At 39.1% G+C, this 25,539-nt stretch overlaps 1 protein-coding gene across 4 annotated transcripts in view; it reads left to right on the top strand.

Moving 5' to 3' along the window:
- Positions 1–25,539, top strand: part of LOC306903201 (phosphofurin acidic cluster sorting protein 2) — a 40,615-nt gene that overhangs the window by 7,103 nt on the left and 7,973 nt on the right. For 2 of the 4 annotated variants that reach the window (XM_079472201.1, XM_079472199.1), the window contains exons 2-18: positions 4,557–4,644; positions 10,348–10,437; positions 10,784–10,909; positions 12,045–12,207; positions 12,369–12,460; positions 12,816–12,899; positions 13,585–13,644; positions 13,977–14,125; positions 14,209–14,293; positions 14,567–14,638; positions 14,894–15,018; positions 15,935–16,067; positions 16,170–16,274; positions 16,554–16,660; positions 16,752–16,906; positions 18,288–18,398; positions 19,935–20,037. In XM_079472201.1, the coding sequence (XP_079328327.1) occupies positions 4,557–4,644; positions 10,348–10,437; positions 10,784–10,909; positions 12,045–12,207; positions 12,369–12,460; positions 12,816–12,899; positions 13,585–13,644; positions 13,977–14,125; positions 14,209–14,293; positions 14,567–14,638; positions 14,894–15,018; positions 15,935–16,067; positions 16,170–16,274; positions 16,554–16,660; positions 16,752–16,906; positions 18,288–18,398; positions 19,935–20,037 (1,848 nt within the window). Of the gene's footprint in view, positions 1–4,556; positions 4,645–10,347; positions 10,438–10,783; positions 10,910–12,044; positions 12,208–12,368; positions 12,461–12,815; positions 12,900–13,584; positions 13,645–13,976; positions 14,126–14,208; positions 14,294–14,566; positions 14,639–14,893; positions 15,019–15,934; positions 16,074–16,169; positions 16,275–16,553; positions 16,661–16,751; positions 16,907–18,287; positions 18,399–19,934; positions 20,038–25,539 lie in introns of all 4 variants that reach the window. The other 2 variants (XM_079472200.1, XM_079472198.1) reach the window with 1 other exon arrangement.

The following is a 25,539-nucleotide window of genomic DNA, read 5'->3' as shown; positions in this document are numbered from 1 at the left end:
AACCACTCGACACGAAGCGGAAGATTTTATTGATGTTTACAGTGTAATTTTTTATCAAACAGGTGAAAATAAGGTTATTTTGTAAGGTCATTTTAAATGTAACCACAATGACTGGAGCTACCCGTTCCTGCACACCTTCCAGCCAATCAGAATCCTGTATTCAAACAGACCATGGTATAATTTGAAGTATATTAATTGGGAGGACACGCGGAAAACAGATTTAAGGCTAATGTTTAATTTAAGCAATATTCTGTATCACTTCTTATTACTTAATAAAATTTTATGAGATGAAGGTGGAAAAAAGAAAATCGGCCAAACATATCGGCCATCGGCTGGGCCGATTTTAAAACATCGCCATCAACCACAGAAAAACCCATATCGGTCGACCTCTAGTTTTTAAAAAGAAATAGAGGTTTAAGAAGCACTTAAATTAAGTTTATTTGTTCTCAGTTTAATTCAAGTTAAAAAGACCTGTTATTTATGTTTTATATGATGTTTAAAATTAAATCATGTACAATTTTTGGTTTAGGTGGCAGCGTTGTGTTTGGTGAGCAGGTACACCGTTATAGTCACTGAGCTTGTGTTGGTTGGCCTGTGTTTGAGATTTCCACAGCTTAGCTGGTTTACAAATCATGACATCACAACATCCTCCAACCAACCAATCACAATCTTCAATAATAGACAGTTCTGTGAGATTGTGTGGTGTGGCTCATCTGTATCTCTGTTAAGCCTCTTATGGTGAGAGAATCATTGAGGATCTGAGTTCTCTCATGTCAGTAGTGTGTTGTGAGATCAGGACGTCACAGCTGACCTCACATCTCTTCATGAAAACTCTTTATCAGGATATACGCATATCACGATCTTCATCAAAAATGAATCTCGATCCACGATCTGAATTGAAACTGTAGATTACGTTTTTTGCTCATAGCACTGGTGCTACAGAGGTTTGAAGTTTTGTAGCATAAATCACCTTTAAAAACACAAATGTACACAGCATCACAAATAGACCGGTTAACAACAAGGACATTGATGTTTGTCCACATAGAAATACTGTAGTAGCCTAGAGTATAGTATTTACTAGGCCTATAGTAAACTGCAGTAAAATTCCTAGATAATATAGTGTGTTTTGAACCTTAGCTGTCATACGCCAATGGGTCTGTGCAGCACAGAATCACAGCTGATCATGTGTGCACCGGTTAAGGCCGTTCCAAATTGTGGGTGATGTGATAAAGCGAAACGAATGCAAGACGCACCAAGCTTCACTCCGGTACACCAGGTTTCGCTGATGAACAATGTGGTCGGTGTTGTTTCACTAAAAGAAGAAATGCAGCTGTAGACACTGAACATTGGCCCAAATGACATACTATGCACTCCACCATGTAGTGTATGAATTTTAGAAGAGTAGTATCGTCCCAAATGGAAAACTAAATGGTTTAACCTACCCGGAAGTAAATGAGGTCAATCACATGGCACAATGTGCAAGTTGTACATTTAATGTAGTTTTCATAAAGTAATCGCGCGGATCGTAGACATTTATTTATGGTTTATTTAAATGCTGAGTTTAATGTTTTTAACTAAAGGAAATATAAACCACTTTGTATTTTTGTTATACTGAACATCGATTTATTTTGAGCTAAAAATCACAATGTACATATTATTTATAATTTAAAAGACGTGTAGTTAATATTAAAGGGCATAAATGTCACGGTTGTGTGGACAGAACCCAAGCGCAGGCAGCAGAGTTAAATAACAAAACTATTTAAACAAAGACCCTCGATGGGGAAAACATTAACTAAAACAAGACAAGAATGTAAACTAAAACTTCCCACAAGTGGGACAAAACAACAGGGTAATAAGAATAATAAATAAACTAGAAGTCCACAAACTTAGAACAGGAACAAGATAATCCACGAACAGGTACAATCCAACAAGGTGACTTCAACAGGGATGACGATAACATATAATGACAATGAACCGACCAGGGACAGAGGGAAAACTGGGGCTTGATAAAGGGAAACACTAACAAGGACTGATGACACAGGGAGAGTGGCCACAGGTGACAAGGATGAAACACTAAGGGAAAGCTAACAGGAGGATTGCACGAGGCAGGTGAGGGGACTGAAACACTAAGGGAAAGATGGATCAGGGCTGGAGACAAGACTAACACTAATGGACCGCTAACCGGGGAAACAAGGGGGCGGGACTAAAGGACGCGACACTGGAGAGAGAGCATGGCTTCTTAAACCAAAACAATGCTCCTTCTCCACACAAAACACATGGGACTGACATGATCCTGCCACAAGACTCGAAAACCAAGACAAGGAGAGGCAGGATCATGACAATAAAATGATTTAAATAAGCGTTAGTACCAACATATATTATTATAAATTATTACTCGGCTCATTTGAATACTTGATTTGAATACTTCACAATGTAACCCAGTCCCAGATGCAGCAAATCATTTTGAGAGGGGCGGTTTAATATTACACAAAAATGTATTATAAATATATATTTTAATAACATATATGACATTATATTTGCAAATGATTCAACCAATTTTTGGGGTAAAGTTCAATTTTTTTTCCTGTTTTAATTTTGCATTACTAAATAATATGTCGGCAATAGAAAACAGCGTCGTTTTTATCTCATTCAGTCTGATTTTAGTTCAGGTTCCAGTTTTACAGTTGAGTGGTTCCCATGATTCCTGGCTTTTCTCAAAGCTTTTCATTCCACATGCTCTTTCAATGGCCTTTCAAAGCTGAATAGATTCAGTGGGGTGTTTGTGTTTTCAGCTGAACTCAACACATTAACAACAAAGCAGAAGCTGAGAGCGTCCAATATTAAAGAATCAAAATACAAACAACATGATTTTCCTTTATCTGTTTGTTGGAAGAATAGAAATGATCTGCTATATAGTCTCACGTATTGTAGCATCACTACAACTCTTGTTCATTGTCCATCAGTGGGCCGTTTGACATATGGAATGAGGTGCTTGCTCGGTAAACAGAATTTCAGAGCTTGACTGTCTGAAAAACTTTAACTGTATAAATGGTAATGGTTGAAGAAGCGTCTTGATCGAAAAGTGTATTTCTACATAAACACGATTTTGTGGCTGAAAATGGAGATATTGAACCGCACTTTTGTAATCAGTGTTACTGACCGGAATGAGCACTTTTTGGTTCCAGACCTGGAAAAAGCTTGTCTGCGTCAGCAAAATCTGAGCAGAATGAGGTTTTCAGTGCGGCCAACTCGTGTTCAAGTTTAGATTGCTGCTGCAGATCTTAACCAGAGCTTACGAAGAGTCCATTCTTCAGAGAACACTAGAGATAAAAAAGAGACATGTACATGTAGGCTGTATGTTCACGTTTTTTGCTCATAGCACTGGTGCATCAGAGGTTTAAAGTTTTGTAGTCACTGACCAGGTTTACATGTACATCAGTTATCGAATGATTTGCCTTATTCGGAGTGAGCTAATATTACAATTATAGTGTTTACATGAGTTGCTTTAAGAATATACCTTTCATGTTCCTGTTTTACATGTTACACTACATAGTTGGCATACGTCATTACGTCCCTAAGCGACGCCATTCCACCTTCCCTCCGTAATTTCATGTATCCATAACATTTTTAGTTTTTCTTCGCCATGGTACCACATTCTTTTCTAGAATTGTTGGCATCTTTCTTGTTTGCCGTTAAACGAAACGTCTGTCCACTGCTGTGCTGGTGTGTAACCTGTCGAAAGTTCGGTAATAGTGCGATTACGGTGTGTACATCCATTATGCGACTACAATACGAGTGCTCCACCCGTCCTAATTCGATTTGTGTTTACTACGATTATGAGTTTAGACGGATTAAGGTCATCAGAAAGCTCTGTTTACATGGTCCGGTTGTAATCAGAGTATTGTCTTAATCGTGTTAATATCACATTTTCGTTGTCCATGTAAACGTGGTCATGAGTATCACGCATGTAGCATGTGTTGGATGGACTGGGCCGTAAATCTTGCAAAATAGACTAAAACTTAGTCAAATATCAGCGCGCCATTTATTAATGTCACATACAAAGAAGCACAATGAGAAACGCACTTCACACAAACATGCAGCTGTGTCTAATGCCCCTGACAAACTGTATCGCACACGTGCTACACTGATACATTTATTCTTAGCAGAGACCGTTTTTCCATAGCAGGTGCAACATTTATGTCTGTGCACTGTTCAGCCCTGGTGTGTGTGTCGGGATAAGGTCTAGACAGACTTATTCAATATTATTTATTCTCCCCCGTGTGGTTGTAAACCTGTATGTGAGTCTTTTATCAGTGGAACACAATAGAGAATCTTTTGAGAAATGGCGCAGTGGTTTTGTGTTCATAAAAGTCGATGTAGTTCAGTGTTTGCTTATGAACGTGCTTCAAAATTTCGTTTTGCTTGTGTTCTGAAGAAGAAAGAGTAAAATGCTGTTCAGATTCACCACAGAGCTCTCACATTAACAAGTCAAGTGTACGTCAATAACACATAATAACCTCCGCGTCGGTCTGTGTATGTTTGTTTGTGTGTCACAGGTTGTGTAGTCTGACGCTGAAGAAGTTGATCATTCTGAAGGAGTTGGATCGTGAGCTCAGTTCTGTGGTCATCGCTGTCAAGATACAGGTAAAACAACACTGTTTCTTTCAGTGTGTGTGTGTGTGTGTGTGTGTGTGAGAGCGGCTCAGAGCTTTGCACAAGACGCTGTGCTAACTGTGTTGCCAAGGCGACAGCTTGCTTAGGGGGAAGATTGGAGTGAATTCAATAAGATGACATGTGGGCCGATGAGGTGCATTATGGGATGTATTAAGGGGGGTGACTTCAGAGCACTTGTAGACCCTCTGCATTCCAGACGGGTCGCTCTGGTCACTGTGTGCGTGTGTGTGTGTTTTGTTTTTAACAAAGCTGTAAAGAAAGAGGGATATTTGTATATTTAATGTATTGTGGTCAAAAATATTAGAGGACATACAGTATATGACTGTAATGGTAATGTATCAAGCAAACAACTGAAAGTCGGTTAAGAACTCATATGCAGTTTATTTACAGTGAAGTCAAATGAAATATGAGGGCGATATATAGGGTGAGCACCACCCATCAAACCAAATGTGGGACAGATAATACGTTTGTGTGGGACAATGTGGGACACGCATAAAACTGTGATATAATAACGTAATGTATTTATATATATATATATATATATATTCTACCATTCACCTCGTAAAAATTATTTGTTATTTTGTCAATTTCAACTACAATATAATTAAGGCATAAATCAAATGTTATAAAACAACTTAGAAAGTGGTTTCAATTTAAGGTTTACTGTCACTTCAATAAAACTTTAGCAAAAAACGGCTCATGTGTGACATCTAAAAACAAACAGACTGATGAAAATGCAGGACATTTTCTAAATATGCAATGTGCGGGACCAGGGGGTAAAAATGCTGCGGTACAACACAAAGCGGGATGGGTGGTCATCCTAGCAATTATATACAGCAAACTAAGCAATGCCAACAACCTGCATACTGCAACACACAAATATCAAAAACATCATGGACAAGAACTACAAGGCAAAACACAGAAGCCTGACAGGTAATATGCCAGTAGTATTATCTAGAAAATTATATGATTTGATATATCATTAAAAAATAGCAGAACCTGTAATGCTGCCTTGTGTTCTTGTTGGTTACAGACTCAACATTAGATAATAGATAAAAGTAAAGTGACTTTGATGTGATGGTGTACTGTGCTACGTGTTACTGTAAGTAATGTGGATGATGTAACGTGCATGATTTATAATCACATCATTGTGGTAAGTTCACAGCTCTTCTGTTGTCTGGACACATCGAGAAAACAGAAGACTTGAATGTGGCTTTTGTAGAGAAGAAAGTCTTCATGATTGTGTTCTGTGCTGTAACCGGATCTTTTGCTCACAGCTGCAGTCTGTGTGTGTCAAATATGTAAAAGTATTGATGACTTTTTAAACAAAACAAAATGCTAAATATACAACTGCATTTCAAATGTTTTGTGCGAGGTAAAATTCCACATGGTTGCATTTGTGCTAGTGCATAAAACAAATTTTTGCCAAAGATTTATTTGAACATTTCATGTGATTTATGAGTGGTGAATGACGTGCTTGTGATAAGTGGAGGAAAGAGCTAGCAGAGAGCTTGTGCACTACCTCTGTCTCCAAACTAAAGTGTGTGTTTGACTTCATTCTGTGTTGCACAGACCAATCGACACTAAAGTACCACAGGACAGACTGCTCCATATGCTTATAAAATGCTCTCTCACGGAACATTGATGTAATATTGGCGAACTGATCGTTCTGCGCGGCGCTAAATTAAGTCGAACACATCTCGTGATCGAGATTCACCTATGGGAAGGGCATCCGTATCTGACTTCTGCAGAAGCATCCAATTGCAAAGTCTGGCTTTGACACTTAATGCATAAAGGCACTTGCACGCGCTACCTTATCTGTCCTACTCTGATGGCGATACAGATGCGTGCCCGTGGACCTCCCGTGGTGTGTCCTCCCTCAGCTGGGCCAACTTTAGCGACCAAGTGTCCGGCCATGAGGATCGTGCAGGCCTCCTCCGTCGTCCGTAACCTCTGCTTACTGCTTCCACTGCATTGTTTTTGGGATTTAGTCATAAAGATCTGTCCACACGCCACAACACTTTACGGCTTTAATAAGTGCTTCTGACCAGGAGAGGGACCTGTTTCTCCGTAATCTCCGCTAAGCGGTCCAAGATAGTGGGCTATCTGTGGTTCTCTTGGTGTTTGGAGAGCGCACACTGTGGCTTAATCTGTCAGGCGATGTGTCATTGGAGCACCAGTCGGCCCCATCCAAGCTCTGTTTGGTCCTACGATCGCATTAATTCAACCGGGTTCCATGACATGGAGGAAGAGGATGAGGCTTTTAAACTGTGGCTAAGAATTGAAATGTGGCCATTTTTGGTGGCCAGGTCATTGATGGCCAGGAACATCAGGTTCTTCTTCAATTGTACTGACAGGTACATCCACCTTACTTGCGTTTATATTTGGGCGGTCTTAGTCAAATCATACCACAAACTGACGTAGATTTGTGGGGGTGTGGTTACAAGAGACGTTTCAGTTAGGTCTAGGTGAGCATTCGCTTTTAGAAAGAATGCATTCATTGTTCCGATACTTACAATTTAGCAATTTTACGTGTCTGATTACATATATGGGCAACTTATAACACAACAAAGACAGACAGGAAACAAGTGGAAAACTCGAGAAATATAGTTGATTTTTAGTTAAGACTGAGAAAGGCATACTTTGAAACCACGTTAGGAGACAAGATGATGAGAAACTAAAGAAATTGAGCAAAATCATTACGTTATTTTACTGGCACGTTGATGAACAGTAAACCAAACACTGCTGTGAGCTGCTCTCGAGTGTCTGAAATGTCTTTGGTCTAGCACCTGGATTGGTTTTGGCCAACCCGAATCAAGATAACAGCTAACCGGGTCGTCTTTTTTGGTCCTTGGGCCAACCAGAATCACGTGTTCTAAATGTCATGTTTGTGCCCGTACTGAAAGGGATGACTGTAAAGTGTCTGCCAAAGAGAAAATTATTGTTGATATTTATTATTCAGGTCACCCGTGTGACCTGACGGCTATGTCATTAGTAGAAATGCACCAATATGTACATTTTGACGATAACCGGTGATTCTTTAACATAGGAAGCCGATGACCGATATATTGGCCGGTATACAGTATTTTGATATTAATATACTGTAACTTTTCCTAAGACTGAAACAACATTTTCCCCTGAAAATCATGCACCAAGCCTACTTTACACCAGTTATCGATTTTTTTTAACCTTCAAACTTTTCTGGTATATTTTTTATTGTTCTTCCCGTGCAACCCAGAAAAATGTTCCACGAGTCTAACAGGTCTCAAGACAGAAAGATTTATAAATACTTTATCTACACCCTGTACCTACATCAACAATGATTTGCTAACAGCAGTTTGTGAATGATCACGACAGAAAGACATTACTGTAGTGTATTTTAACTGTGAGCAGCTGGAGACCAGAGGTTTAACCAGAGGAAACGATTTATGATTTATCGGCTGTAATATATCGGGGTAAATTGTATTATCGGCCGATCACATTAAAAATGACCATTTATCAGCCGATAAGTTATCGTGCATGCCTAGTTATGAGAGACAGTTGCTAGTCTCCCTTTCGATGTGTGATTACGGCACTTGGGTGCTCTTGATATTCCTTTGAAGTTTCTGTTGCAGAAGGTGTAGTTTACAGATGATGTTTAATCATTATTTTAGATACCGATCAATTCGCTTCATAAAACGTTTATATGTCGTCAGGAGCCGCAGGGATTACTTATGTATTGCTTGTATCTGCTCTTTGACCTTTCTTTTTAATGAAAGCTCTTATAACTCGCATCAATCAGGTCCTGGACTTGATCTCTTTTTATAACTCTTTTACATCATTCCCGCACTTTATTTTCTCAATCTTGCATGTTCGAAACCAAAACCCCAGACGCGTAAATGCTGTGGTTCCGATGGACACGCATCCAGTTTATATTAGGAAAGGCGCACCTCTCAGAAAACCTAAATAAATGAAGATAATATTAGATGTTTAATTACGACTTGGAGCATTGGGATCGTGAGACGAGGGCAACGTATTTCTTTTTTATGAAAATCTCAATTCAAACAAAATCTATATTTTTTCCAGTAGCTCAAATTCGTTGTCATGTGATTAGCTGCTGAACAAGAAAGATAAAATATTTTTTCTACTATGGTAGTGGATGATGTCCCAGAACTGGAAATGGCTAACATTCTTACAAATATCTTTCTTTGTGTTTAACAGGCTAAATAAAGGTATACAGGTTTGAAACAACCTGAGGGTGTGTATTCATTTTTGGGTGAACTATCCCTTTAGGGAATTTTGGTCTATTCTGTAGATTTTAATTATGAACATGACACAGCATCGCAATAATACTTGGTATCGTGATATTTCATAGAGCTGTGAATCTTAACCTGCCTCACGATTCGATTACGATTCAGAGGGTCACGATTCGATGCCTCTTGTCTGCCATGCTTGTTACTAAAAATATACAAACAATTGAACCGTTTTCTTATGCAATTTCTTTTATTTAGCAGCTTTTGAAACAAAACAATGTGAAATTACATGTCAACTTGTCTGTAACAGTATGCAAACACAAACCCCTTTATAGTGCAAAGTGAATATATTATCAAAAGGTTTCAACCTAATGAACACAAAATCCCGTAGCAGCTTTAACTCTAATTCACTTAGAGTACGGTTCATTCAAATATAAAATATTTTAACTGAAAGGAAAACTAGCAATACAGTGCAATGCATTGCATTAACTGGAAGAACATGACATTTCAGTTTCTAGTAAAAGCTTTTGCAAAAAAAGAGCATTTACTGAAATTTCTATTTCTGTGTTCTCACTCAAAAACAAAGAGCTTCTTTCTGCTCTGAAAAAGTATAATCAAGAAAAAACTTTCATATTATGAAAACTACAGGACAATAAAAAATTGGTATTATGACATATATTATTTTCAAGAAAAGCTTTATAAGTTATGCTACAAGGCGAAATTATGTGGAAAAACTAAATCTAGAACAAATAAATTCTTTTCATTTGTAGTAAAAGCTGTCAAACAAATGATAGTACTTGATTACAGAAGTTGGGAATTTCTGTGTTCTAATAAATGTAGTGAATGCACATGTGATCTTCTTCTTTGCCCGTTCGGAGGTAAAGCTGTCTCTATTGCTTGCTCGTTTTGTTGGTTGCTAATGGTAACTTTAGCTCGGAGTGATAACGGGAGATGTGGTTCCTCATATTTGGTGTGTTTCCAACGTATTTAATGCTGATTAGACATTTCTTGCACACTGCATACCTTTTATCAAGTAACCCTTTCTGGTCTTCTGGACTAGTCTTAAACCCTTAAACCGCCCCAAGTGTATTTAGTCTATACATGTCTTTCAATATGTGTGTTGGAACCCATGATCTTTGTGTTGCTATTGCAAGGCTCTACAAACTGAGCTACAGGATCTAACTTTGCTGATACATATGGATGAAATCCAATGATACAAATATACAGTCAACTCCAACTCAACCATGTTAATGTGCATACGTCTGTGAAGTAAAACATTATGTATGAAATTATCAACACATTCAATCCTGAATGTCAATGCTACAGTCAAGCCATACAGACAGAAATATCATAACATTATATCAATGCTTCATAGCATCCATTGATTTGCTGTGATCAGACAGTATAATGAATGACGGAGATGTTTTTTTCATGTGTCCAGGGCTCAAAGCGTGTCTTGAGGTCAAATGAGTACACTCTTCCACCCAGCGGCCTCATGGAAACTGATCTAGAGCTCACCTTCTCTCTACAGGTACATTTGTCACCTGTACATTAGAAATGATTTTTGAAGCCTGCTGAGAGAAAAGTAAACAAGACGTCAGCGGATGCTGGATATCAACAACAGTGATCAAAGAATCAACAGCTTGGATTTTCATAATACATTTTCAGTTCATTTTTCATTGGATTGATTGATTCTTAAACAGATACCCTAAATAAAATCAATTGGATTATATCCGGCCACAAGAAATGTAATCGGTACATTTCTAGTATTTGTTAACATTTCCAAGAATAATTGAAATTTAAAAAATATTGAAGATATTGCCTCTTGTCTGTGTGTCATTGTAATGGTGTCGTGTAATGTCATGTGCTTTCTCTAGTATCCACACTTTCTGAAGAGAGATGCTAACCGGCTGCAGATCATGCTTCAGAGAAGGAAACGCTATAAAAACAGAACCATTCTGGGGTACAAGACTCTGGCTGTTGGGGTTATTAACATGGCTGAGGTGTGAACAAGTAGACGGATACTCTTTTTCTAATCATGAAACCCTTTCATACTTTGGATGCCAGTGTTCTTTTACAGACTTTCAGACTCCATTGTAAAATATCTGGCAACCAAGTTTATCTTAATTAAAGGCTGGAAAAGTGTAAATTCACTAAATTCACACAAATAATGATGTAAAAAAAGCCCCCCACCGCAACATTCCTTTGCACTGAGGTTTATCATGTTCAATAGAGACCAAACACCCACAGTAACACAGGGACAAAAGAGGTTGATGGGTAATGAAACACAGCCTTGACACAGAGCTGCACATCTTTTATTCATCAGGGATGGGATTTTTCCGTATAAATTCAGATTTTTGTATTTTTTACCTCGCTGGGATCACCCGTGTAAATTGCATTTTTTAACATTTTTTGCGTGTTCCAACAATGCATATCTAGTTACTGAACCTGTCTGAAAAATAAAGGTAATGACCTGGTTTAATTTCATTCTAAGGTGAAGTAAATCATGTCAAAACAGATGAATCTTTGTATGAAACATTTAATTACAAAGTAAATTATTAAGATTTTAGTAGACTTAATATAATGTTTATTTATTCGACTTTCATCGACTAAAACTAGACTAAAGCTAAAATGATGGGGTTGACTAGAACTAAACTAAAACTAAAATGCATTTTCGTCAAAAGACTATGACCAAAACTAAATCTAAATTTGCTGTCACAATTAACACTGCTACTGAATGCCTACATTAAAAAGGAACTAAATCCGCAACATGCAGCGTTTAATAAAATGAAAGATAGGCCTAATATAAACTTCTCAAGTGGTGCCATTTGTTAATGCCATCTTATTTGACATGAGCATAAGATATTTGCACAAAGCATCAACCTATTATATTACATATTGTTTAGGCGACTGTTAAACTAAAAAAACATTTGAACTGATATTTCCAAAATTGCCAGTCAGAATTTGCTAATTCTTTTGGCAAACAGTTGCCTATTTTTAATCAGGTAACATTGAATCAGTTACAGTAAAGATTATTTTGGGGGGAATGTGGGTTAGATGAGGGTGCGTGCAGTCTTCCTTCTTTTTTGTGCTGGACTGATCACATGCCCGATTCATGTGATTTAATAATGTTTCAAGGTGATGCAGCATCCCACAGACGGAGCACAGATTCTGGGACTCCATAGTAACGTGAAGGAAGCCTCGGTGCGCACGGCCGAGCTGAGTGTCTATTCATTGTCTAGTCAACCTATCGACCCTGAGGAAGGCAGCAGTCAACTGGAGACCAAAGCCAAAGCCTCAGGTAACTCAAGCACATATCTGACACACACATTACAGACACCACGTGAAAAGAGTAGAATAGCTGATTCCTTTAAAACAATGTTATTATAGTGGTCCTCTAGTCAAGTGTATGTAGAGATGAGTTTTTAGTTGTCTTGTTGAATGATGCAAATTTCTCCACAGACCGTTCTCCAGACATGGACAACTATTCTGAAGATGATGATGAAAGTTATTCTTCAGAGCAGGATGCCAGTGATGATGGCATTCAGGGTCAGGTTAGCAGTTCTCATTCTGTTAATCATCGTTATCACAACAAAAATCCACTGCAGTTTTATTATTTTATTGCCTTGTTGCTAGCAGATTAAAATACTCTCTTCTAAACATATACTTACAAAAACGTCACTGTAATACTTGACTGGGACAACACTGGCATCTAAATAGACACTATGTAACATTTGCTACTGTTGCCTTGATCAATAGAAAACAGACACGTTGTGGCTTTTTCCCACAGAAAGCAGTGTTTATTGCAGCTGGCAGCTGGTGCTAATTCTGCACAATAAAACGGTGCAACTGTCTCATCTATTTCTACCAAAACCACCCTAGAATGTATGAATCTTCCTCTGTTTGTAGGACCTTTATGATGAGGATGATGAAATTCAACGAAAGCCAAAAAAATCTCAAAGGAAAATGATTAGAACCACATCTATGACCCGGGTATGTAGATATACCGTAATCGCTCTGGTTATTCTGGGTGGCGGAATGAGAAACTGAACCCTGGGATCCTCATTTATACAGTCAAAAAATCAGCTTAAAAAATGTCTGTTCAATCACAGTTTTTGTAAAATCACTTTAATTTAAATGATATTAAACTGACATTTTGTATAAATTAAAATAGAATAAATTTCTTTTTCATTTAGCTTATTTCTGCTTCATGTTAGAAGTCAGTTTAATGTCATTTAAATTCAAGACAATTTGATGTCAATTTAAACATTGAAGACAGCTTTTTAACTAAAGTGTGAAAGGTGACTTTTTTAGCAGTTTATAACATTTATTTGTACCACAGATAACTATTCTGATTTCAGACAGGGTTCATTCTTAAACATTGCATTATCATGCATTTAGTCTTGGTAAGGTCACTTTGAGGCAGTTAGCTGATAGAAAGAATCAAATCAACTTAAAACGCCAAACCCCACCTTGAGGACAGAAGTGTGATTGACAGAAGGTCATGGAAGGTGAATCCTCTTAAGATAAGCTTACAGAATCAGAAACCCAAATGTTAACCCTGGATCAGTGTGTAAACTAGAAGGACACTAGTAAGGAATTTCTTCCTTTTCTAAAGCACTTGATCAAATCCGATCAAAATAAACCTTAGAGCCCTTTCTTTCTCTCCTTTCTTTAGCAACCAAATTTCAAACAGAGGTTTGTTGCTCTGCTGAAGAGATTTAAAGTATCTGATGAGGTGAGATTTGTTTTGTCTTTATTTTAAGAAATAACTGCTTCAGTTCAGTCCTGTGTGGTCCTCCCTGTGATGGTCCTGTCCTTTCAAATTATTTCAATCGATCTTTATAGAAGCACTCATGTGGGACGATGTTACAGCTTCTCTTCTTAAATCAAGCATATAGCGTCAGTTCTGGCAGGTCATGCAAGTCAAACAAGTATGATTAGATCATGTCTGCTGTTTCTGATAAAAAACAAGAATGAAACCAATGGTCAGTACACAGTCACATGTCTTAAGGGTCAGAAGTCTATATGATTGTCATCTTTCTCACTCATTGAGTTGTGCTGGATCAGGTTTTGGACTCAGACCCGGTGGATCAGACGCAGGAAGTTGAAGATTTGGATCTTCTGTATGACAGTCTGGAGGTTTACAACCAGAGCGACAGCGGACCAGAGATGGAGGATAATGAAAGTCTCCTGAGCACCCCTAAACCCAAACTCAAGTAACATATCCATTCACAGAAGATCTCCATTCTGTACATGCAGTTTAACATGCTGATGGTGTGTATGTGTGTGTCCTCTCAAGACCGTTCTTTGAGGGAATGTCTCACTCCAGCTCACAAACAGAGATCGGGAGTTTGCACAGTCAGCCGAGAGAAAAGGATTCAAGTGTACGTCACTTTCACTCATACATGCTAAAAAACACACACGTTGTTATTCTACTGCTGCTCAGTTGATTAGACTTCGGTGTGATTTCTGCTTTCTTTAAAAAGTCACGATTAACGCCTCAGTGAGGAACAACTGCATTACCCATAATTCTGTCATCATTCCTTTAATACTCCGGCTATTTCACAATAATCTCAAGGGGATTTTATTTTGGTTGTCACTGGTTATTGTCTGTAGTTAATTTGATATTTTCACATATTTGTTGAATGCATGTGTAGGGTGGAGATGTGTTAACAGTGGATAAGAACAGATATTCAGACGAGTCTACAGCGCTGGACTCTACAGCTGTGGTAAATACACATTTTGGATTATGACACATTTATAAACGTGACACGTTACTAATAGTACAGAAACACAACATGTAGATATTAATGAAACGATGACGAATGATTAGATGACGATGAATCCACTGTACTTTGACACTCCGTCACAGATCAGTTCACATGTTTTATCAGTGGCTATTTTTCTGATGTGTCTAAGTGGTTGTCGTCACGGCAACGTGTTGGTTTCTGTGGCTGTGTGCTAGTGTTTGTTTGTGTGTGCAGGAGCAGACGGAGGAGGAGACGGGCGCTGAGGCCGTCACATGTGACAGGGATGTGAACGCAGACAAACCAGCAGCAAACATCGGCAAACTCTGCAAGGCCGAGTCTCAGATTCTCATGTCACCTAGGTAACACATCCATCCTTCTACTCCAATCCTCTCTTTATCATTTATCACAATAATAATCATCGCTGTTTCTACAACGATACTCGCTTTTAATGTTCCAGGACGATTGGAATTTCTCTAAGCAAAACATTCACGTTAAAACATTTATCTTGCTTTTTTATACGTTTGTGTACAGATTTGATCGTTTAGCCCTTTTTTCAGTTCCAGACATACAGAACGTATGAAAGTCCATCATAAAAATATGAATCACTATACGGCATTTTGAAAAACTAATATAATTCGGAGGATAAAGTATACTGCAACTTTAATATTTACTGTGGGGAAAAGACTCAAATTGTGACTTTCCCTCAATACCACTACAAACACTAGTTGGGGTTTTCAGGGCTTTCCTGTCAGCTCTCCACTATTCTAATTGATTTAGGCATAAAATTCCCCAAAAATATAAATCGGGGTATTTTATAACGGCTTAGAACTCAGAATCAAGGACCAGAACTGACCGTTTTTTAATAGCCTATAAAATGTCAAGAAAAGTAATAAATGGATGGTGAAAGCGTGAGCACAGGTACTGTATGTATTTGTGTTACAGTTTTCAAAAATGAATGGTACTATTTACAAAACTGAGGGCACGGATTGAAAACTCGTGGGTAAGATTTATTCATCCATGGACTAAGATCTGGAATGTGTTAAACTGAGTGAAAGAACTACAAAACTGTGGTCTCGGATCTGAAGTCCTCATACGCTCTGTAATACGGAGAGGGCTACGCCAGGTCCTCAAGATGGCGCCCACGGCAAAAAGTTCACGTGTCTGTAACCCATGAATAGATGTGATGACTGAAGCTGTCGCTTTGGGGTTAGTTGGACATGTCTAGAGATGTTCTCATTGGAGTGGTTGTTATAGTGTTATTTGTTGTGTTGACAGTAAAACAGACAGTAATCTGCAGCGACGTCCACGCAGCACCTCCATGAAGGACAGACAGAACTCGAAGGCTCAGAGTGATCGCACAAACAGCATCGAGAGTGAGACCTCACCTGACGCCAGACTCATCACACAGGTTTGTGTAAGTGTGTGTGTCTGACATTATTATTACATAATAAAACTAACGGTGGTGTTGTGAGAGGATTGTCTGATCACAGCCTGTGTTTTATTGTGGCAGCTTCCGAGGAAATCAGTGTATGATCAGCTAAATCAGATCCTGAACTCTGATGAACATCTGCCAGAGAGCATCATCCTCCTCAACACTGCAGACTGGCAAGGACAGGTGTGTGTGTGTGTGTGTGTGTGTGTGGGGGGGGGCCTGCATATCCATATTTGTGGGGAGACATTTGTACCCAAAAGTGAGGAAAACTTGACAAATCTGCACAAGCTTCTATATAGTAGGATAGTAAAGTATAGTAAATAAAGTTGTGTGGAGTGTTGCGGGTCAATTGCATAAACTGCTGAGGGATGAAATTAGGCTCCACACTGATTTATTTCTCATGAAGAATGTGTGGACTGACACGCACATGATGATGAACTCTGTATTATGAACTGTTGGCAGTATTTGAATGGGATTCTTCAGGAGCACAAGCAGCCTGTTGTGTCCACCGTCTCCCTTGCAGATGTTCAGGCAGCCTTCAACACTATCGTCACCAGGATTCAACGATTGTACGTCATAAATACAGAGTGAAATTCTTCTCCGTCCATCTCATTCACAAGTATGAAGTGTCTTTCATGCTCTGTCTTGTTGTTTTGTCAGCTGTAATTGTAACGCACTGACGCCGCCCACCATCAAAGTGGCCGTGGCGGGTGATCAGAGTTATCTCAGCACGGTTCTCCGCTGCTTCGTGGAGCAGCTCGCAAACAAGACGCCTGATTGGTTGAGCTACATCCGTTTCCTCATCATTCCTGTTGGTAAGCAGAATCAAACATCTAAAGTCCTGCCTAAAATGACACAATGATCTCTATGATGTGATTTGATTGATTATTAAAAAAAGAAATCATGAAGCCCCACCCCTAAAACAAACCATCACTGAAAGAAAACAAATCAATGAGATTGTGTTCATCTGAATTTGTCACCTTGTCAAACTTTTTTGTGTTAGAAATGACCTGATGGGAAAGGGGCCATCAGATGATGGTTTGAGCTTCTTGGATGCGAAAGATGTTTTAATATGTAGCGTTGATAACATTGTGCCTTTAAAGTGCACGCATAATACGATCGGCTGTGACACCGGCAAATTTGTGGAAATAAAAAACAGATGGAATAATATCAATTTAATGCAAATGAATCAAAACAGCAAACTGAAATAACAACAAGACTTTAGAAAAAATAAAATGTAAAAAACAAGTACTTTCTTCAAAATTTTAACTATATTTTTAAATGTACAATTCTAGATCAAATAAATAAATAAAAATACAACAAACTGCACCACTTAAAATAAAAAATATCTGTGGGAATAATCAAGCCGACGGCTCGAACACCAAATGAAAACTCTTAAGGACAGAATTAAAAAATAGGAATAAATAAATACTATTTTCAATACATTATATAATGAAATAAATAAAATATAAAGTGCATTACCTTACCATTATCTTTACCCGCCTCACTTTTTCCTTCGATTTCCGCATCTCCACCATCCTCTCCGTTTCATCGTGTGAAGGACACGGAGCTCAGTTTTCCCAACAATAGGACAAATGTTCCTGAGACGTTCCAAAACACTAAATGTTCAGTATACACCAAATTAAATAATATGCTTTATTATAAAAAAGGCAGAAGCCCTGAACAAACAAATGACTTTCCGTGTTCCAATGTCGCAGAACAAGAGTTTGTTCTCACTGTGGGGAAACTGAGCTCTGTGTCCCGCACACAATAAAGCCGAAGCGGCATGCTGGAACATGGATGGAGCACGTGTGCTTAATAGAAGATCTGGCAAATGTTGGTTTTTATTTCTCATTTTTTATCTATTGTGTTACTCTTCCACCCCAGTCAAATAAGCATGTGCTTATAATAGTGTACTTTTATCCACGTTAACGGTAAGTAAGAGCGAACGGCTATATAAAGGGACTGGTGCGTAGACGTTTGAAATAATAAGCTGCAAATAATCGACATAATCACAGTGTATCCACAGTATTTCATATACACTGACTTCAGAAGACTCAAGCCGATTAAATATGGATTTTCACTTTCGAAAAAGTACGGAAGTAGGATTGTTCATACGCAGAGACGGAATACTCAAAGCTAATATTAGTTTTGCCACTCATTAAGGAGTATTCATTCTGCTGTTATTCTGATCAGGTTGTCATCCGCTGGCCAAGTACATCTCAACATTTGACAGTAAATTTAATAACATCTTCATGGACGCCGGCTGGAGGGATGTGTTTGGGAGGTTGGAGGCACCAACTTCAGGTTTGAGTCTGACATACTCAGATAAAACACATTCTTTACTACAGTATTAAATCATTTGATCATTCAAAAAATATGAGACGCTCATAACTTAAAGGAGTTGTTTAAATCATTTGATAAAGTATTGGGTTACTGGTACAGCTTATGCTAAAGTGATACTTCACCAAAAATTCAGTCATCATTTACTCTCCTTCGAGTTCTTCCAAATGTGTATAAATGTCTTTGTTCCGATGAACAAAGAGAAACATGTTTGGAGAAACGTGTTTAACCAAACCGGTTTTGCCCCGCATTGACTCCCATTGTAGGAAAACGTCCCGGTTATGACTGTAAGGCGCCTAGTGGCGGGGGCTCTAGCCTATAAGACGGTCTCCTGGTCTTCCTAGGTGAGTCTAGCGCACTATATATCCTCCCTACTTTCCCCCGGCTTAGGGCGAAGTAAAGGCATTCCTTAAATCACTAAGCATTGGCATTTTGGTAACAGACTGGGTGGAGCAGTGGTTAAAACCAAGTCCAGTCATCCCTACTCAGGTGGAGCCCTATTCTAGGACTAATGCCCCATACGTAGTGACTCCCCTCTGGGTCGTCCTGTATGTTGAGTTCCTCACTCCTGGTCTCCCTGAATCTGTGACCTCCCTGCCAGTAGTTGTCCCACCTGGACTTGTCCCCCTACTCGAGCTGACACCTCTTTTCGCATGTTGTTCTTCAACGAGAAGAGCAGTGTTTTCCCAGTATTCGGCTCCGGGCAGCACCTCGCTACTAGAGTTGTACGCCACTGTCCTTGATTACCGTCAGTACAGGTTTGTCAGTATGACCACTACTTTGTTACTGGAAGATTACGTCTCACGGCAGCACTTTTGTGACTCACTAGTCAAGTTAGGGTCGCTCTGCTGGACGTCGTGATATGGTGCAGCACTGTGGCATGTAGATATATCCCCAGTCAGTCTCTCACAACGTCGAGAGACTGACTGAAGGGGAACGTTGTGTCTTTATGCCACAGCGTTCGCCGATCAGCTGCAGGGGCTCTCAGGTTCCTCAGTACAAAGGGTAAGTGAATGACCGCCGCCATCTTCCTTTTATACCCGTATGTACGGGGCTGAGACTGGCGTGCGCATGCCATTGCCAAGCCCATTGCCGTGTGTTTTTTAATTATCTCGGAGATGGTAGGTTCTCAAGATCAAACCCCAGTCAGTCTCTCACAACGTCAAGAGACCGACTGAAGGGGAATTACGTTATCATTTGTGTTGTTCTGTTGAACACAAAAGAAGATATTGTGAAGAATGTAGGACGGGAAACAGTTCTGGGCACTTTTGACTGCCATTTAAATTTTTTCCTTCTATGGGAGTCAATGGGGGTTGAGATCTGTCTGGTTAGAAGCATTCTGAAAAATATATTTATACAAATTTAGAACAACTCAATGGAGAGTAAATGATGACAGTGTGAACTATCGCTTTATATAGAAAGAAATGATGAGATTGTGTGGGTTTTATGTTTTGTAATGTGGTTTGATCATATTCACTGTGTATGATCTGTGATCTTCAGATAATATAGATGTGGCCGGACGTGTGTCACAGTATCTGGCTGGAGCAAATCTCTCCCATCAGTTTCCCATATCTGAAGCTATGCTCACCTATAAACAGAAAAGGTAAAATCTTGTTTTGTGGGTATGAAAATAATAGATGTATACTATTATATATACTGTACATTAACAATATTCTTGTGATATCAACTTTTGAATGTTTGTTTATCTTCTGCTGGAGATACAATCAACTGTATTTCTGATGCATCTTAAAGGGGTCATGACATGAGTTTTACATTTTTCTGAGTAGATACGTTTTTTGCCCAAAATACATTCAAAACTATTACGATAGTTCAACAATTTGTGAGTTTCCCATTTAAGAGCAAAAATAATCATTAGCACAATTATCGACACATGCCTGTGTACAGTATATATATTCATATGCAGTGGCATAGCAAGTCAGCCCCGGGCTCATAAGCAAAAATATTTGAACAGCGTCCCGTCCGTCTGCTTGCAATGCGGGTCCCTAATCCCCCCGGGTTTATGTTCACCTGCATACCCAGATGGTCCTTTGATTTCTGTGATGCAACGCACAATTGCACAATCGTTGAAGAGGACGTTATCAGCTTTGTTTTAACTTGCAGTATGTTTACTGATACCAAGATCTCTTTTATGTCAAAAGCTCATGTCATCACTACATTAATGAAACACCTCAAGAACACGCGAGAGTCACACTTTTCCCCCAAAAAAAGAGAAGCTGTGATGCTTAAGCAATTTTGTATTCATACATAATAAGACCGTAATGAAGAATAATTTCAAAGGAAACAAAGGAAACGTCAAAACATTACCAATTACCAATACTAGAGAAATATAAAAGGGGTCATATGGCGCGAATACGTGTTCAGTGTTTCCCATAGGACTTTGACAGACTTGTGGTGCTGGTGATGTCACAAACTAATTAGCATACTTATGACGTCGTCGTGTTAGTGTTTGCACTTATCTGTTTTTCTTCTACTTTTCTATCGTCACGTTATACTGTATTTTACAACGGGATGCCACGCTAAAATCCTGAGTTATAAATACAAAATCACAGTACAGTCCATCTACATCAGGGTGTCCGCCGGGTCTTAAAAAGTAGAGAGGGGCGCACGCTTTATTAATGCCACAAACATGTCGGCAGTGTGTGTAGCATATATAAATGTCAGAGAAAGACGAAAGTGCCGCGCCGGAGTAAATTTCTGAATGAAAGGGTCGGTAACTTGTGTACTTTAGACTGGAGTGGGTGGTCTGACAACAGAAGCCGCTCGCAACATCCTTTGACATCATACAGTGGTCGCGTGCACACAGTTCCCTGAACTAAACAACTGGTCAAAGTACGTTCTGTGCATCCTGGCCACGAGTCCACCTGAGAGAACAGTGACAGTCAGCTTTTGTGGGCGGAGTTTGGAGGAGAGACGTGAACTGGTTGTCATTCAGAATTGCTTGCATGGATGTTTTTTTTTTCTTGAAATCATATAATGTTGAAGGACACTTGCTGTAGAGTAGATTCTTTCAGCAGTCAGTTATTGGCTAATATAAGCTATTCAAGAAGAAGGCTATTCATTTTTTTTATTTAGCCTACCCCTGTTGAAAGAAATGCATATGCTGGGTTAGGTATGTTTTGATGCTGGTTTGACCAGCTAAGGACCATCTTAAACCAGCACATGACTAGCTTAAACCTGTCATGAACGTGGATGAGGGGAACGTGGTGGAAGAACCCAAGTGCAGGCAGACACAGGGATGAAGGGATTAACAAAGACTTTAATATAAAACACGGCAAAACAAACATCCACGATGGGAAAACACTAACTAAACTTAATACTAAAACTGAAAACAAATACTTTCCACAAGGGGGGCAAAAATAACCAACCAGGAATAAAAACAAGGAACTAGGAAACATACAAACAATCCAACAGGAACCAGGGAACTAGGAAACAGGTACACAGGCAAGGCAAGGCAAGACAAGACTTAGGTACAGGTACAGCATACAATGAACGAGCACAAGACAATAGACATGAGGGCATCTTATAGGAAAACTAACAAAGGAGATAACAATGGGCAGGTGTGGGTACTGAAACACTCAGGGAAGGTTAACGAGACAGAAGGGCGGGAAACACTGACGAGACACGAGAAAGCACATGGCAAGTCAGAATCAAAACAAAGCCATGTCTTTCTCACACAAAACCTAAGGCTATGCCATGACTCCGCTGCAAGACTAAGAATAAACATGACATGATGGCGGAATCATGACAAAACCAGTGCAAACCAGCATCAAAACATACCAAACCAGCATATGCTGTTTTTTTCAACAGGGACTTGTTTTGCTCAATTTTATGTGAAGTTATATTGTATTATATTGAAAAGCAATTCAGTTTATGCAATAGTGAAACATTTGGCTTGATAAATAGAAGAAATAAGAAAAGCCATGTTCGGTATTTGGTCAAGTATTCCATTTTTATTTGGCTTCAGCCAAGAATTTTCACTTGTGTGCATCTCCAGTCCAAAGAGGTCATATGATAAAGTTTGCCTGAATTTAATCATTGAGCAGGCGAAGAATGGGAGATCCATTCACACCCGGTTGTCAAACAACATGGTTGGGGGGTAAAGAGTTGGAACCATGGCTGAGGGTCGTTTCTGGGAATAACCATGAGGTGTACAGTACTGCTCTGTGTGTCAGAAGGTGTTTAGCGTAGCCTTGTTTCTCTTTCTAAACGTTTGAATTGGGTAAGTCTTCTGAACACTTCTGAATTATGTTTAATTAGTAAGTTATTACAAGTTATTGAAAGGGTGTTAAAATAATTTAATTTAACTCCACGATTCCTGTATATACCTTGTACATTAAAGACCGTCTAAATGCTGTATGCCCTTTCTCCACAATGTGTTCCTGTATTACGAACGCTTCTTCGATTTTAAATGCAAGTGACAGTTAAATACGAGAGGCCGAGGGCTTGCAACGAGCTCATTGGACGAGAGAGTGCATGCGAACACGGAATATGAGGATGCGCACGTGTCGCAATGCTCCACTCACATCAAACAAGTCAGGAAGGAAAGAAGACGTGTATGCGTCCACTAGTTATGCGATCACATACAGTCATTAGCATGGATGGATAAAAACAATATGATGCCAAAAGTACTTGGGTCGCCATAAAGATACCTGTTTTTCTGTGTCTTTCTGTGTGCACGTTTGTGTGGGTGTGTGTCTGTCTTCTGTGTTTTAACCTTTATTTGTTTTTACTTGCATAATCTTATATAGTCAATGTGTTTCTTGTACAGCTGCCTTGTAACAATGAAAATTGTAAAAAGCGCTATATAAATAAAGTTAACTTGATTTAAATTTAGTCATTTGTCTTTGGTGTTATAAGTTACAAAAATTTTAGTGTCAGAACAAAAGATGTATTCTTTCTAAAAGCGAATGCACACACAGACCTGCCTGAAATGTCTCTTGTAACCACACCCCCACAAATGTACGTCAGTTCGTGGTATGATTTGACTAACACCGCTCAAATGTAAACGCATGTAAGGTGGGTGTACCTGTCAGTACAATTGAAGAGGAACCTGATGTTCCAAATATAATAAGAGGCGTTACATATCCATAACACGCTTGCAGTATTCGACCAATCACTACACACTGGTTAACTGGCCAATCACAGCACACCTCGCTTTTCAGAGCAATGAGATTTGTAATAAATCTACATGTTTCAGAGAGGCGGAGCAAAGCGGAGATACAAACATGCACGGTGTGTGGAAAATACAGCTTTATTGAACCTTTAATCGTGACACATTGAATGACATCTTAAACAGACCATTATATTTTATAGCTGTGTCATATGACCCCTTTAAAAACTTAAACCCGATAGCCATTTGACAGGTACTGAGGTGTGTTACTTCAAACCAAACCAAGCTTCACAGCATGCAAACATCTATGTGTGTTTACAGTCTTTTAAAATGCAATGGAGGATGAGGACATCAGTCGCGGACACATTTTTATCATGCATGAATATTCTGTCAATGTTTTGTTGTCATTTGAGATCATCTAGTAAAAGGGTCGGCAACATTTGCGACCAAAAGAGCCATTTTGGGCCCTCCCACCAAATAAAATGTGTCTGGAGCCACAAAATATATGGAACTTTGAAATGACTATAACACGGGTTGTTATGCATGTAAGGTAGTAGTTAACCAGTTGCACCTTTATAGGTGGCAATATAGTGCTGTTTTTATTGTATTTAAATTTTAACAATTTACAGTATACATTTTTGTCCTTGGCAAGTGGGAGTGGTTGTAAAAGGAGATTAGCGGCGCGGTGTTGCATGCGCTGCTTTAGTTAGACTTCAGCTTTTTTCTGTGAACCTTGGTTTTGGCTTTTGTTTTTGCGTTGTTTGATAAACAGACATAAGAGAGAGCCTACTCTCCGCATACGGATATCATGCGTAAACATTATGAGAAGCGCGCTAGCCAGACAGGATTTAATCTTTGCCAGAATGTTTTCTCACCATTCCATTTCTGCGCTGTCTCACATCTGTCAAAGCAGAAATAAAACCGCTGCTCTCTGTATGTTCTTTAGGTCATCTCCGGTCACGCTCATATGTACATTGAATGCACTGGCTGGGTAAATGTGAATGCTTTTTCAGACATTTCTTGAAGAAATCAGGACAGAAGTGGTCAAAAGTTGCCCTTATCGAGTGCCAACACTAGTCCAAACGCAAACATGGTCTGATGACATCTCAAATATGCTTATTAGTTTGTGACGTCACCAGTGCCACAAGTCTCTCAAAATCCTGAGGGAAAAACTGAATGCGTACCTTGGTTTGGTTTGGTTTGTTTCTGATGGCTCGGCACATTAAAAGTATTTTCATTATTCTATGCTTGTGTGACAGAAAGAGTAAGAAGTTAATTCTCTTTCATTTACTTGACTTATTTTATCCAACTTGTACTAATTCCTGGTGTTTTTAATAATATAAATTAAAGATATATTAAAGATTAACACATGCAGCTCACAGCAGTTCTTTGGTCATCGTGCATCAATGCGTATTTAAAATGATGTAATGCAAACTTGCGATTGCAGTAATGGTAAACTGAAAAACAGGCGGTTTGCACTGAATACTGCAAACACTACCAGTCAACAGCACGGCACTGTAAACGCACTCCCTGCATGTGCTGGATGAGTTCAACACATTGGTTCAATGGGCACACAATAAAGCCGCTAGGTTCGGATGCTTCTGATGGCCAGTCTGCATCTGTTCGTCAGCAATATACTCAACACCAAATTGTTGCAGGCAGCCTCGGTTTTTTTCTATTTTCTTTTTTTCGTTCATCCATCTCAGTGCGCAGGTACACAGACAAAGACGGACAGAACTAGTTCACAGATTAATAAAACACACAAAAATAATTTTATACTTAAAACCGGATAAAATGCACATATACCCATTGAACCGTGGAGGTTGAATTGAACGGTTCAGATTCGCTTAATAAGACTACATGTTATAATCCCACTATTCAGCACAGTTGAATTGCCCAAAACGACATTTCCCACGCCTTATGCGTGACCGAGGGAGCACTCAAGAACATGAAATTAGGAAAAGCAGGTCTGAG

This window comes from Barbatula barbatula (assembly GCF_947034865.1).
Source record: "Barbatula barbatula genome assembly, chromosome: 13".
NCBI lineage: Eukaryota > Metazoa > Chordata > Actinopteri > Cypriniformes > Nemacheilidae > Barbatula > Barbatula barbatula.
This window is presented reverse-complemented; position numbering and strand designations above follow the sequence as displayed.